Genomic DNA, 14,789 nt, shown 5'->3' on the forward strand with positions numbered 1-14,789 from the left:
TAATACAAAGAGGGAATTCTTGAAAGTTCGGGGACAACACAATACACACACACTACCCACACTACCCAGTTTTCCTAACCAGCATTTCCTAACTGCCACTGAAAAAATTTTCTTCTGCTACGCGAAGCAGAAAGAAAGAAAAGCAGTCGAAAACGAGAGAGCTCGGAATTCAGGTGTTTCAGTTCTCGAACCTGTCTCGAACAAAATATTGTATTTTTTTTTTAGATCTTCGTACGAGATCATACAATGTATCCTATCAGACAAATCTTTCGATGCTGAACTTTCTGTGAAATCTGTGTAATGCTGTATTGTTAAAAGTATTATTACTCTGCAATTCTATAAATTACATCATCGATTGGTTAGTTGAAAAAATGATTGTGTTTTTAATATTTTGACATATCATCTGACAGGAATATATGATAGGATCTACATTTCTGACCCAGTTTTTCGAACCGATAATTTTGCACAACTCAAAAAGTTGTTTGATTAAATCTACGAATTTTTTAAACTTATTTTGATAAAAGAAAGTCTAACCTCTAAATTCTAACCGTGTCGTCTGCTCCGAAAAAAATTAATCACCGATTTCTGGGAATCACTCAAAACATGATTTTTTTGCAAGTGATAGCCAACGAATATTTATATCGGAATCTAATTTTATGATGATTTAAAATATTTATTAAAAAAGATAATACATAAACAGGAGCAATGGGACAAACTCTTACCACAGCAACGGTCAATGCTGCCGATGTTATTATGCCTGTTCCTCACGACATAGTAGAAAATCCAAAGGCTCATGTACATAAAACTTTTGAGGGAGAACCTCCACCAGGATGTCCGATGCACAAGCCTGTGGAGAAACAGCCAGTCAAATATGTCAGTGAATGTCCTATTGACAACATGGATACAAAGGATATAAACCCTTTAAACATGGTAAGTTTTATGTAATTCCAATATATTTTTCGTTTGACTGGTTCTCTTGAAAAAATATCAAAGAAAATGTTCAAATGCAATTTGAATTATCAACTTCCACACTAGATTTGCAACACTTCTTTAAGAGGCTGTCAGGTTCCGACAAAGTTTCTATCAAATTAACTATATTTGAATTCGAAAATTACAAAAATTGCAAATTCAGGAGTATTTCAGAAAATAAAAATTGCGACAGATTGAAGATTTTATCTATTATTGATATTTAAAACAAGACAAAATCAGTTGTTTCTTACGACTAAAATAAAGCCCTTCATTTTACTGGCTGCTATTTTATATGTATTAACACAAGTGTAAACATTTATCAGATGCCACCTGCGAATCAGTCACCTGCGCCAGATCAGCCCTTTCCTTTGCCAACGGATAGGCAAATATCATCGATACCAAAAGCCACAGGTGAAGGCGACTTTTGGGTTTATCCCTCTCAACAAATGTTTTGGAATGCGATGTTGAGAAAGGGTTGGCGCTGGAAAAAAGAGGATATCGCACCAAAAGATATGGAAGACATAATTAAAATTCACAATGCTAATAATGAGCAGGCGTGGCAGGAGGTTCTCAAGTGGGAGGCTCTTCATGCGAGAGAATGCGGCAATCCAAAGCTAAAAAGCTTTGGCGGCAAAGCAAAGGACTTCTCGCCTCGTGCGCGAATTCGTTATTGGATGGGGTGAGATAAATGAAATTTTGAAACAATTTTTTGCAGAATACTTGCAGAAAATGCAACAAGGAACAAATCAAAAGAGGATTTTTTTTCTTGACTCATTTCCTTATCTCCGATGAGAGTTTATGTCTTGAAAATGTTTTTTTTTTTTCATCAATCAATGATGAAACGACATTATTAACAACAATTCGTTCAAACAGATACGAATTACCGTTTGATCGACACGACTGGATCGTGGACAGATGTGGCAAAGAAGTGAGATACGTGATCGATTACTACGACGGTGGTGCTGTCGACGAAAAATACAAATTTGCACTTCTGGATGTCAGACCAGCGATGGATTCCTTCGACAATGTTTGGGATAGAATGAAGGTTACGTGGTGGCGTTGGAGATACAGTAACGAGGCGAATGCTGATTCCGAATCCGCTTCAGCTTCGTGAAATTTTCCCAAAACTCACATCAACAATGAGAAGCACTAATCACTCATTTTAATCTGTAGTGTCCAATTCTTCGATTACATGTAATCAACTGTAATTTATCTGTTAATAAAAAAAATCCAGAGTTCGAGGTAAATTTTTGAATTTTTCTCAACGCAAGAATTTTGAACTCATAAATGAACTCAATCAACTTTGGTTAGTAACAACCAACAAACAGAATAAAAATGTATATTAAATTCGCCCATTCTTGAGTACGGATACGCTGCACGTCTTACCTTGCCCGGTTGAAAATTTCCTTATTAACATTTGGTACCAGCATACATTTCCGGCCCATACTCTCTTGATATATATTGGGCCAAATTACTGTGAATCCTACATATAAGTATAATCTAATGTGGAATTCCATGTACCGGCGGTATTCGCAGTGAATTTAGAACAAACTCTTAGTACATAATCTTGATTGATATCAATGACATCATTTTCAGTGCCTTATCTTCTAAAAAAATGTATTATCATTAAAAATGAATAGATAAAAATTACTAATTCGAAATTTTCCACGAAGCACTCCTTAATTTATCTCATCACATAATCATATGAATCCCAACCAAATTAATTACAACTTTATTAACTGTTTTTTAATACTGATTGTCAAACGAAGTTGTACTCTCCTTCGTATCGTTTGAATGCAACAATTTTCCGTATTTTCAATCTGAATATTAAATAACACTTTCCACTTCCTGAGCAGTACTTCTAGGCTTGTTCAGTTAAGAGAAAAAAAACAAAATTATCACACGTTGTGGCCAACGGTCGTCGAATATTTTTAGACAACGAGCAATAAAAATTTATTGGATCCATCGAAATGATATCTGTAGATGTGTTTCATCTGGAAGAAATGATTAATATAGTGTAAAAAATTCTATAATTCAGTCATAAAAATAACTTGCATATATTTTATTGTTTCAGAAAAAAATCGGCAATGGTCGAAGTTTTGAAAACCATTTCATACGGGTTTGACAAGTGAATTCGTACTCAACAATATACACTTTATTTTTTCATCGACAATTAACAATTTCCATAGATTCCGAATGTAACCAATTATTTCGTAGAGTATCAATGATTTCACGAAGCGTTCAACGCTCGTGTAAAACACGTCGGTTGATAAAATGGTACGAACTAATTTTAAAAATCGCTGTTTCGTGTGTGTTCGTTGTTTTTCTAACGATTCGAGTATTGGTACAAAGAAATTGTATAATATGTACATGCACGGGGATGACGACGTGCTTTGATGAAAGTTTCGATTTGCGACGATTTAAAATCGAATCCTTCTGAAAATTTTGTCCATTACGAAGGAGCATTTTTCGTGTCTATTTTCTCAATGTGTATCTGCCCCGTTCATTATGCGGTGTTTGAACGGGCATTGCCGGAAAAGGAGTCGATTGGGAAAAAAATATAATTATAACGAAAAAAAAAAATACTGTAAGAAAAAAAAAGTAAATAAAAAGGAAGGTCCGTTTGGACTGCTAAATTGGAAAATTCGGCAAAAAACCAAGACAACAATCAGCACCACAATGGCAAGGTGTATCACTGGCATTGTCCGAAGATTTATCCAAACCACCAGAATAATCAAATGTTATCTCTTCATCGATGTCGATGTCTCTTATAGCGAAGAGACAGAGTCTCGGAAAGTTTGACTCCACCCTAACCGGGACGAGTGCAGCATTGGGTCGACAGCTGTGATTGCAGTAACGTCCAATATTGCCAAAATATTTGGGATCAATGCAGGTGATAATTTTGCGATAACCAATGTGTTCCGTAACTACGAGAACATAATTCATAAGGCAATCGCGTTTGTTGTTTTCAGCTCGATTCCTAGCTTCTTCAATGCCTATCACTTCACCGGCGTATTCGCAAATGAATCTATTCTTCGATATTTTTCTTCTGGTTCGTAAACCAAGACCTTTCCCCGAAGTCGGTACTATCTCTAAACAATCCAATGGACCATGCTGGACCAATTTGTTAAGACAATTCTCGTTGCAAGAACAACGTGGATTACATTCGATTATTAATTCCGATGATTTTTTAAAGTTCAAACGTCCTTCTTGATAGTTCGGTAATCCACGCGTGCACGAACAATTTATTGAACAATTATTTTCCTGACAGTCACAACCGATGCTAAATTCCGATTCAAAATCGTCAAGATCGATACCCGGTCCTGGTATATTCTTAGCTACGTACATAACGTCGACTGTCGTATGCTCGTACTCGTCCGGACGACACGTACCTTCTTGCATTTTTCTTATCGCGACGTGTCAAAGTTTTACACCAAGGATGATTGCTGTTAGACACTATTCACCCCGAAGCAGCAGTGCGAGAAAGAAATAAATTCAGGGCAAAAGAAAACGGAACGATACCGAAGAAATGATAAAAATCTACGGAAATAATGAATTATTTTTCTCTTCTCTTACCAAAAATAGAAAAAGAAAAATAATAATAAATTTTTGGGACGATTTGTGAAAGCGATCCGAGCGTTTTCCCGTGATGCTTCTCACGGTCTACCCTATCGAGTAACACTAACCTTCAAAAGTCCCTCAACCGATGACTTTATTGATTGCAGAGATAAACCGGACGGCAGTGGAATGATTTTGTAGCCTACATATATCACAGCGCCCACCAACGACGCTTTTATCGTTATTCGAAGTATTCTACTTGACAATGATGGCGGTGGTATTCTGGAGAAGAAAAAAAACAAATTTGTTAATTCATAGTATTTCCTAACGTCGAACAAATCTTGTTCGAATGCACTTCTCGATTTTTTTTCCTACTTTTAAGAAAAACGCAAAATGTTCAGCATTGAGGTACAGCAAATGTAAATTCCCTTCTTTTCTTTTTATATTAATGTTGTGTCATGTAAGATCAATTAATTTTTTTGAAAAAACCTTTATTTTTTAAAAGATTCATCGACGATAGTGATTTTTTCGAAATGGTGCAATACCCGACATTATCAGAGTTATTTTCTCGACAAAATTTGTCGAGAAAAAATAAAGACCTAATCTCCATGGAATTTTCCTCTTTTTTTCCCATAAAAATAGAAAAAAGTACGAAAACAAACCTCATGATAGGCAAAATTTCAGAAGGCTGAACTTTGCCCCAATTTTCGATGATGCCTCGCATGTGACCGATACCAACAACACCAACAACTCTCGATGGTTTCCAGCTGTTGTTCCCTATTCGTTGAGGGAGACAGGCGAGCTGCAACGAATGAGTGAGATAGAGATCGCGTTCTTTGACGAAAACTTCACCAAAGGCTGGAAATTCACCGGCCATTTCGGCCAGCATTTCTTCCAACATGTCACGACGCTTGCAACGCTCGACTTCTTCTTTACTGATAGGATCCTTTTGAGCCAACAAATGCCAGCCTAACTTTATCGTTTGCCACCATCCGAGCGAGCTCAAAGCTCGTTGCAGTGTTATGTTTATTGGTCTATCCCCCAGGTGTACCAAACAATTTGGAATTTTCTTTGCCTAAAAATTCGTAGCAAAACAATTACGCCTTCGATATCGAGCACAGCAAAGTCATTTTGAAGTTTACAAAAATTATTTGTTTTTGGTTTTCAAGAATAATGCTACAAATGAAAATATTATATTGAGATTGACGAGAATGATCATAATATTGTTCTGTATTTATTTTGACACAATATTTATTATGATAATTGGATGAACTTTCTCAACTCCATGACAAATATTGAGAATTTGAACGTAGAGGATTTATAATATTTAGTCATTATCAATCACAATATAACATTTTTTACCTCGGAAAATGCTCGACGGAATTCGCCACCCGGTGCCATTCCCAATTCTCGTGTTAAATGAGCGGACACGTTTAGCAGTAGAATGTACAAAAGGCCATTGAATGGCCCGTTCTGTTGTATTGTATCACGAATGACTTCTGCTCCGGAGAGAAATACATGTTAGCACAACATTAATCATTACTTAATAATTGCATTAAGGTGATTCAAAGCACAAATACCCACATAAATTAATAGAATGAGAAACTGAATTTTGACTCTCAACACTAAAGATTTTCAAAATTATGAATCAAGTAAAATGGAATAATTCTTTTGCTGGAATATGGTTTTTAAGACTACTTTCCCACTATATTAGCGACAAAATACTGAGTATATTGACCACGCGATAAACAGTAGGAAAAAAGAATATTTTTCATAGCAGTTCACAGCAAGATCTCGATTGACTTACGAAAAGTAAGATTTTCAGCTTCTTGAAGAATCGTTTTCTCATCCAGTTGCAGTATATGAACACGAGCTTTACACAATTCAACCATAACTATGTGAGGTTGAACAGCTTGAATAATCTATATGAAAAATATACAAAAACAAAATATTAAATAATGACTATATGAACCAATGACGTACCAACACATGTATTCAAAAAAAGTTCGATTATTAAATTAAATTAAAAAAGAGTTTAATGAATTCACAGAACTGAGTAGTGATTACTCACATTAATTCGAATGAAAAAATAATGATCAAGGTTTCATCATTATTCATCATTATTTCAGAGAAATTCATATATTTGTTGCAAATAAATAGGATTTATAAATTTGTTTGTGCACCAATATTATATTTACATTTGACACATCGTCCTGGCTTTCCGTGCTAAAATGTGCTGTTCCGATGAGATACAATTTACCACCGTCTGGTGTAGTCAAAAGAGTGACGGTGTCTGGTAATCTGTCATCTATACTGGGATCGTATTCCTTAGGCATTAAAGAATCTATGCTAGCAGCTGCGTCACTGTCGTTACCTTCTGCATCAGAATCCAATCCAGACCCTATACTTTCTGTATACAAACATAAATATGATCGAATCAAATAATACACTCTAATCAATGAGAAATTAAAAAAAATAACATGCTGTGCGCTAAATAGGTAGAATCATTTTTTAAACTTTTTAAATTCTTCGGTGAGGCATGGTAGTGTTAATGAGAGAATTTATTATAAAAAATGAATATAATAGTAAAATATTGTATAATTTTATCATAGACAATAAAGAATCATTTCACACAGTCGTTAGTTCACTTTTTATAGAAAAAATAATTTTGACCAGTTATGACAATCCAAATGTATAAAACTTCTATTTGAAAAACTTTATAAAGGTTATATTTTTCTTATAGAAAATAGAAAAACCAATAGTACCATTTTTTTTTTTTATTTTACGTTTGTTTTTATAATATGAAGGCATGATGTCAGAGAAACTTGCATAAATGGCTGTGAACTCCAATGTGCAACTAGCAAGAATAATGTGGAACAGACTGTTTATTGATCAGGCTAATTTAATTAAAATGTTACCAAGGTGGGGTTGAGAAACCTTATAAAATTGTTGAAAAGTGAAAGTCTACATAGCCAGTTTGAGCTTGAAACTGAAACAGTAACAATCTGGAAATAAACGTACGACTGTCATCGTTATTATCAATAACAACTATTTCACTGTCCAGAGTTTCAGTTCTCTTTCGTTTATGGTATAATTTTTCATCTTCGCTCTTGTCCAAATTTACATCAATTTGGAGACACCTTGACTCTTCCTTAGCAGGTGATTTCCTCGAACAGGCCTCGGATTCTTTTTCTAAAAGATCTTTACTTGCATTTGATATATTGTTGAAGGCAATATTTTTGTCGTGGTTGACAACTACATCAAAGTGCTTATCTTGAAGAGATAATTTTGTATTTTCAGCAGAGGAATCATCCGTTGGCTGCAACATTCTGCTATGAAAAAAAAATTAAATAATAAATTAAGAGCAATTTTGTGCAAATCAAAGGTGGTGTTTTTAGAATTCTTCAATTGAGTGCCATGTCTATCGAATGAAATACATTGCTGCTATTTTTTTTACAAAAACTAAAAACAAGTCTGAAAAAAAAGCGTAATTTTAGATATAAAATACTCATTACGTACCTGGAGAATCCGCGACAACAAGTCTGAGGATGAAATAAAGATAAACTCAAAATTCAATCGACTTTCTTTGAATAATTAATTAATTTATAAAATATCAACTAAAATTTACGATCAACTCAATTGAAACGATAAAATATGGGACACGAAAAAAAAACTCGTGTGAATACTAGCCCACCACATCAGCCCACATTCCCCAAATGTTTAGTGCTAAAGCCACAATACGCCATCTCTGTTCACGTCATGTTTAGGTTATGTTGTCGGACTTTTTCGCAAATTTCAGCTCCGTCCGTCGTCTTTTCTCCTTGATGGCCGTGATACCATTCATAAAAACATACTAGTAGATTATATGTATCTTATTGGATTACAAAATAGGCGATAAATATGTATATAACCAGACGTGTATTTTGTAAACTTTACGTATTATTATTTCTAAATTTTCGTAAAAATTTCTGGTACTACGAATTTTGTATATATGTTACTTGTTATAAGATAAGAGATTTTGAAGTTTGACATTTCGTACACGCTTGCAAATTGATAGATTTCTATAATCCGAGGTCGTGGTATTCGAATATAATGTGAATTAGTATCATGTGCAAATTTTTGTTGTTCAAAAAATACAAAGGATTCAAATATAATCCATGTAGATTTTGGAAATTCAATTATCTATTTTCTCATGTGCTTCCAAATTTATAAGACAATAATCTCATATATTTAGCAATATCCTCTATAGTATGTTTGACTTGAAATATTCTACATGAAAACATAATTGTCATTACCTCTTACCATATTTGATGAAAGTGACAATAATTTTACAGTTAAAAATCAACAAATTTCCAGAGAATTGAAGATTGGTTAATATTTTTGAAAACATGTTTTTTCATTCAATTTTATTTCATTTTTCACTATAATATTTATAAACTATTTTATCATTTTGCAGAAATTTGTTCTTCTGCTATAGCAAGCCTCCTCCTCATTGCTGTATCTTGTAAAGCCTTAATTCCTCTAGGCAATTGTATTCTTGGAGGCATCAGCGCAGCAGCAACATATCTTCTTTCCGCATTCAAATAATTAAAAGTTGTACAAGCATGTACCGTTTGGCAAATTTCAATATTCATGCCAATTTTTTTCCCCAGTGTCTTTACTGTTTGTATGAAAGGAACTGAGTTTTCATACTTTTGATCAAGGCCTAAGATCAAAATGTCAAGTTTTGGTTGAAGTATTTTGAAAAGGACCAATGACTCTTCGTTTATGTCTTCACTCGATCCGATGTTCCAACTTATTATTGATTTTGGAAATATTATTACTGGTCCCAACACCCATACGCCGTTGTTTAATTTGAATCCAGACTTGTAAAATTCAAGCAAAAAAAATTTTTAATTCAATATTTCCTGTTTTTTATTTTACTATTCATCTATTGACTCTTTCACATAAGAAATTTATAGTTAGGGAAGTCAGCCGATTGAAGCGATCAATGATGGTTTTCTAAAATTCAAAGGGCGTTTCAAATTCAGGACTACGTGATTACTTGACAAATTTGAAAACGTTTTGACATTCCTGATTTGGGATATAAGAGATGTTAGGAATTTCAGAACTTTGAATGCATTTTCTATGAGAAAAAATTGAAAATACTTACACTCGAAAGGCCATCAATCATTAAACCATAATTGAGATCTGTATTCAAAATAGATACCGTCGTTTTTCCATCTCCATCGTACGATCGGGAGCCTAAGTGTCTCGGAACACATGAGCGATGGAAACTTCTATAAATTCAAGTTTTTATTTATAGTTAAAGAATTTTTTGAAATTCGATTGTTAAAAAATTGATCGGTGATGCTCATTTTTTACTCAGGACGCGAAACAATATTCCAAAAGTATCAAATACACACCTTATTAATTTAACCGATCCTACACCAATTAGTCTGGGCAAAAAACTTTTCATATTGGATTAATAATTTTTTATAATTTGCAATCAATTGCCGTTTGTTTATGAAATATTTTCAATGGGTTATGTCACTCATGCACGTCGGTCATCATCGTCGAGATTTGGTGGAGGTGCTGAATCTGAATTTTATTTCATAATTCAAGATAGCACGAGTTTAGGTTAAATAACCACTTGGAAATTAAACGTTATTTTACCAGCATTCATTATGATTGGTTGGCATCATTGCTTTGGTAGCCAGCAGTTGATATACTTTTTTTCTTTCCAATTTATGTTTTTTCTTTTTTTGGTATATTTTACGCCGCATCACATCAGAATCTTTTCTAAAATCTAAATTATTCTTTATTTTGATGAGCGAGATAATGGAACGATCAAGTTATTTATTCCTTTGTATATATTCGAAACATTTTGGATTGCAAAGTTTTGAAAAATTTCGCGCTTAAATCTTCATCTCGTCCAACACACGCGGCGACCTAGCAATCAAGCTCATCACATCATCCGTCCGAGGCATTTCCAACATGTCGGTGATATTTCGAAAATGACATTACGCTTTGATGGCTCCGGCGATGATTTAAAATAGAAAGAGTTAATAAGAACATTTATCAAGGACAATATGACGAAAATGTCGTAGAGATAATAAGTGCTGATCATCGACGTCAAAGAAGTTCCTCAATTAATGGGGGGAAAAAGAGAAAATTATAGTTGAGGAAAAAATGAAATCTCACAACAACGAAAATGAAATCGTTGAACAGATACCTATTTCTTGTTCTCTGCTTCGCCGCAGTCGTTATTTTGCTCAACTTTACAACAAATCTGCCAAAAAAACTCTACGACGTGGAAAACAAAAAAATAACGAATTCATCAACTTTAGAGAAATCTCCGTTCGTCCCGAAACGAATGGATGAAATTGTCATATGTGTTGTTGCTTGCGGCGATAGACTTGAGGAATCTCTGACTATGCTTAAATCAGCAATTGTTTTTACCAACAGATCGTTGAAATTTATCATCATTGCCGATGATAATCTCAGACTTGCGTTTGATGAAAAACTCACTGAATGGAAATTGAAAACAAACAAAACTTTCAATTTTCTCTTAAAGCCCATCACATTTCCTGCGGATAGTGATGTCTCCATGTGGAGGAAATTATTTAAGCCGTGTGCTTCGCAGAGACTATTTTTACCTGTGAGTCTACTATCATTTTCATATTCATTTACAGTTATAAATATAAACTTATACCAAAAGGACCGAATCTCAAGTACAATAATTTAGTAATGTTTTTTTTATCATATTATGTCCAAATGGGTTATTAATTCTTCTCGTACACACTTCTGCTATTTTCTTGGATATACGCACAGGGTCCAGGAGCCTTCATCCATTTACGACAACTTGTGGGAAAGTGTACGAGAAAGGTTAATTTTAGAAGTTGAAAACTATTTTTTCACAATAGTAGTTTGGGGAAACAAATTTACACCTCCGAATGTTGAGTCTAGAAAAGGGAGCCTACCAGTACCTCAAAAATGTGTTGTTTGGGTTTGTTTGTTTGGGTTGTTTGTTGTTTCTCTCGCATAGTTCCGATCTCAGTCAAGAAACTAGAATTTGCACTATAGTCCTTGTAGTGTTCTATTTGTGCAGTGCTTTATAAGAATAAGACACTATAAGAAAACGTTGGCTGTTAAAATAGCTGAAAAATTAGATTGGTGGTTAAATTACATGAAACAAGTAACGTTCAATTTTGGAAAGTACTTAAACTTTACTTTTGATAAACAAAATGCTATAGGAAATCAGTTACACTGAAAATATTGATTATCGAGAATCGGATTAAACTGGATTAAACAATTTGATTGATGATGAACTTTTTTGTATAAATCTTGAATTCCCAATTTTCAGACTGTGCTAAACACTACCGATGCGATTCTTTACGTGGACACGGATACTCTCTTTTTAGCACCACCTGAAGAAGTTTGGGACAAATTCAAGGAAATGAATTCAAGTCAATTAGCAGCATTGAGTCCAGAGCATGAAGATACAAATACTGGTTGGTACAACCGCTTTGCCAAACATCCTTATTACGGCAAACTTGGTGTTAATTCAGGTGTAATGTTAATGAACTTAACAAGAATGAGGGAATTTCGATGGACCGATTATGTGATACCGATACACAAAGAATACAGGCTGAAAATAACATGGGGTGATCAGGATATAATAAACATTATATTCCATTTTCATCCTGAAAAATTGTACATATATCCATGCAAATATAATTATCGGCCGGATCATTGTACGTACATGTCGGTGTGTACGGAAGCCGAAAAAGAGGGTGCTTTAGTTGTTCATGGCTCTAGAGGTACCTTTCATTCGCAAAAACAGCCACCATTCCGAGCTGTTTATCGAGCAATGCAAGAGTATCAGTTGGATACTGATCCGTACGAGAATTTATTATTGCCAATGCAGAATTATTTGACCCTTGAGGACACCTCGAGTTGCGGCAAAGTGTGGAAAGTATTCATTGTACAACCGGAATTACACTTGGGAAAGAAATATCAAGGATTCTAAAAATCCAGAAGAAATTCATAGAACGGTTGAGCAATTTTTGTACATACCACATGAAAATTTTATTAGATCGGAATTCGAATGTTCAACGAATTTAAAAATTTTTTAAAACGATTGGTTCTGCAATGTTCCGAATATTAATTTAACATGATTATAAAGTCCACTCGATCTCGAGGTGAGTTTCAAATTGCTGCCTTTTCCAAACCAACAGTGAAAACATTTTTTTTTATTTTTGTGCCAGTGGTAATCGATTGACATATTTCGATCATGTAGAAATTGCAATTTTTCTGAAAATTTTCAAAGTAAAAATATTTATTTTTGGAGATTATACAATTATCTTTAAAATATTTCGATCTCTTCGTGGTTACACCAGCTGCAAGTTACGCAATCGACGAATAATTTTGAAAAATTTACGTGTATAGAGCTCTTGTGATATGACAAAAGAATAGTTGCCCAATTATTAAACAATTTATCAGTCGGTTGATTTGTTTACGATATTTTAACATTGCTTTTATACAGAGCTTATACAGAGCTGTTTGCTTCATCATGAATTTTTATCAATTGCCAAAAGTATTACAGTACTGAGCAACTAATGCTACCGATGCCTCGAAAAATATGTGTGCATACTAAAGAAAGTTCGATTAAACAAAAGAAGCAATAACTTGAAAATACGATCCATGCAAAGTCTCCGGAATATATTCATAGTCTGGGACTTAATATAAAAAAGGAAAGCTCATGCCATTTTTATTACTATTAAAAAAGGAAAGAAAAACAAATACCCAGAAATCTCAAGTACTCGGAAATAATAATACTTTTTGAAAACTGCCATGGAAAGATCAAGATACATAAAAAAATAACTTGTTCTCTCTATGTTGCCGTTACGCGAGTCTGTGATGTAAGTTTTAATTTATGTTAGTGTGTAAAAATTCAATAAACTTGAAATTTAAGTTTGCATCAATAGAATGTAGAGGAGGAAAGGAAGCTAATTTGGAATACCAAAAAACGTGTATAATGCTATCTCAAATTAGCTGCACTTACTCTCATATTGGAATTTTTTTTTATCATTCAATTTTGAATAATTGAGTTATGTCGATCCTATTATTTTTTGGCTAATTACTAAGGGTGGATAAAGAAAAATTAAATTTTTTTTTGCATTTCAATGATGAAAAATTTCAATATTATCGATAGACCATCTTCCGTAATTCTTTTTTGTTATATGTACGTATTTTTTGTTTGATTGATTTTTATTTTCTTAACAACATAGGAATATTACAATGTAGATAAAATAAATATTAAGTTTAAGGGACCCAAAATTGAGTATCATTATACATGCCAAACCTAACAAAAAATGAAGAATGCAGTTTCATTTACAATTCGTGTTGCATTTGGTGATTCACAACAATAGTGTTGAGTAACGTATTTATACGCATACATATTTCATACACTACAAAATATCTTTACAATTATAATGTATACAAACTTTGCTTAACAATAATAAAAAATACGTCCGAATATCAAATTTTTTTAAAATAATAACCAACCAACCCTATCGCATTCCCCTCAAAACTTTTCTCCACCAGAGGCAATATCCCAATATCTGTCAGTAAACCAATTCTATCGATTATAATGCTCACTCGGTTTATATATAAATAAACCATGCATTGACAATCCTCATTAGCAGTTATTAAGAAACGACAACTGCAGAAGAAAAACAATTCTAGATTATAGTAATTTTATTCTTTACTTAAAGGGGCCTCAACTGTAAGCTCAGTTTTCTACTGCTAGTACTGATTCCATTCACTATTACGATTTATGATTCCTTATCTCTATCAGCTTCCTGTGGACGCCGTCTCTTATCCTTGCTTATTTTATACAAGTCGTTATTAATGGACGTAAAAAATGAATATTTCCTGTCGTATTTTTGGCTACATTAAAGGAAGTATGTTGATTCGAGACCTTTTATACGGTGGATGTCGACAACTGCTGTGGCAACGTCGGGTCACTCTGGTCAATTTGGTGTCAACACCAGCAGAACTCAATTATTCAGTTTTTGGTGTTGACACCGTGTCATTTTGCAGTTTCAACATCCAGAAGAGCATTGACCTAGCAGGTAGGTGTCTAAATGGGTGTTAACACTGTTTAAAAATCCTACCAAATGACATCAAACACCTACACCCAAACAATCAGAGTGTGCCGTTCGTCAGGGTACATTTTACAGCCATGTGAGCTGCAGCATTTATTTTCATCTTACTAT

The 14,789-nt window shown here is 33.8% G+C and overlaps 5 protein-coding genes and 1 long non-coding RNA gene across 11 annotated transcripts; 3 read left to right on the top strand and 3 right to left on the bottom strand.

The window, feature by feature from the left end:
* Positions 1-114: 114 nt before the first annotated feature.
* Positions 115-2,216, top strand: Cchl (Cytochrome c heme lyase). 2 transcript variants are annotated; one of them, XM_043410810.1, is made up of 4 exons: positions 115-358; positions 686-930; positions 1,293-1,648; positions 1,843-2,216. In XM_043410810.1, exons 2-4 carry the CDS (start codon positions 706-708, stop codon positions 2,081-2,083), a joined length of 822 nt encoding a protein of 273 aa, XP_043266745.1. In that variant the 5' UTR covers positions 115-358; positions 686-705; the 3' UTR covers positions 2,084-2,216. The 2 variants fall into 2 exon arrangements, with proteins under 2 accessions (XP_043266745.1, XP_043266736.1); XM_043410801.1 differs by having other exon boundaries at positions 119-358; positions 701-930.
* Positions 2,127-8,188, bottom strand: LOC122405778 (traB domain-containing protein). 5 transcript variants are annotated; one of them, XM_043410743.1, is made up of 8 exons: positions 8,047-8,188; positions 7,549-7,859; positions 6,726-6,937; positions 6,335-6,449; positions 5,890-6,026; positions 5,190-5,602; positions 4,656-4,809; positions 2,127-2,963 (listed from the first exon to the last, which is right to left on the bottom strand). In XM_043410743.1, exons 2-8 carry the CDS (start codon positions 7,853-7,855, stop codon positions 2,901-2,903), a joined length of 1,401 nt encoding a protein of 466 aa, XP_043266678.1. In that variant the 5' UTR covers positions 7,856-7,859; positions 8,047-8,188; the 3' UTR covers positions 2,127-2,900. The 5 variants fall into 5 exon arrangements, with proteins under 5 accessions (XP_043266678.1, XP_043266688.1, XP_043266696.1 ...); XM_043410753.1 differs by having other exon boundaries at positions 7,549-7,856; positions 8,047-8,186; XM_043410770.1 differs by lacking the exon at positions 2,127-2,963 and adding an exon at positions 4,184-4,425.
* LOC122405818 (probable histone-lysine N-methyltransferase set-23) lies at positions 3,011-4,371 on the bottom strand. The gene has a single exon (XM_043410824.1). The coding sequence runs from the start codon at positions 4,369-4,371 to the stop codon at positions 3,601-3,603; it is 771 nt and encodes a 256-aa protein (XP_043266759.1). The 3' UTR covers positions 3,011-3,600.
* LOC122405833 (uncharacterized) lies at positions 7,571-8,103 on the top strand. Its single transcript, XR_006259834.1, has 2 exons — positions 7,571-7,686; positions 7,828-8,103. It is a non-coding gene; the product is annotated as an uncharacterized lncRNA (long non-coding RNA).
* A 710-nt stretch (positions 8,189-8,898) lies between the features above and the next one.
* On the bottom strand, positions 8,899-10,114 carry LOC122405825 (NADH dehydrogenase [ubiquinone] 1 alpha subcomplex assembly factor 3). Its single transcript, XM_043410835.1, has 3 exons — positions 9,933-10,114; positions 9,680-9,806; positions 8,899-9,392 (listed from the first exon to the last, which is right to left on the bottom strand). Exons 1-3 carry the CDS (start codon positions 9,983-9,985, stop codon positions 8,973-8,975), a joined length of 600 nt encoding a protein of 199 aa, XP_043266770.1. The 5' UTR covers positions 9,986-10,114; the 3' UTR covers positions 8,899-8,972.
* A 163-nt stretch (positions 10,115-10,277) lies between these two features.
* Positions 10,278-14,049, top strand: shams (glucoside xylosyltransferase 1 shams). The gene is made up of 2 exons (XM_043410789.1): positions 10,278-11,167; positions 11,873-14,049. The coding sequence occupies exons 1-2, from the start codon at positions 10,721-10,723 to the stop codon at positions 12,536-12,538; spliced, it is 1,113 nt and encodes a 370-aa protein (XP_043266724.1). The 5' UTR covers positions 10,278-10,720; the 3' UTR covers positions 12,539-14,049.
* The last annotated feature ends 740 nt before the right edge of the window (positions 14,050-14,789 follow it).

This window comes from Venturia canescens, chromosome 1, assembly GCF_019457755.1.
Source record: "Venturia canescens isolate UGA chromosome 1, ASM1945775v1, whole genome shotgun sequence".
NCBI lineage: Eukaryota > Metazoa > Arthropoda > Insecta > Hymenoptera > Ichneumonidae > Venturia > Venturia canescens.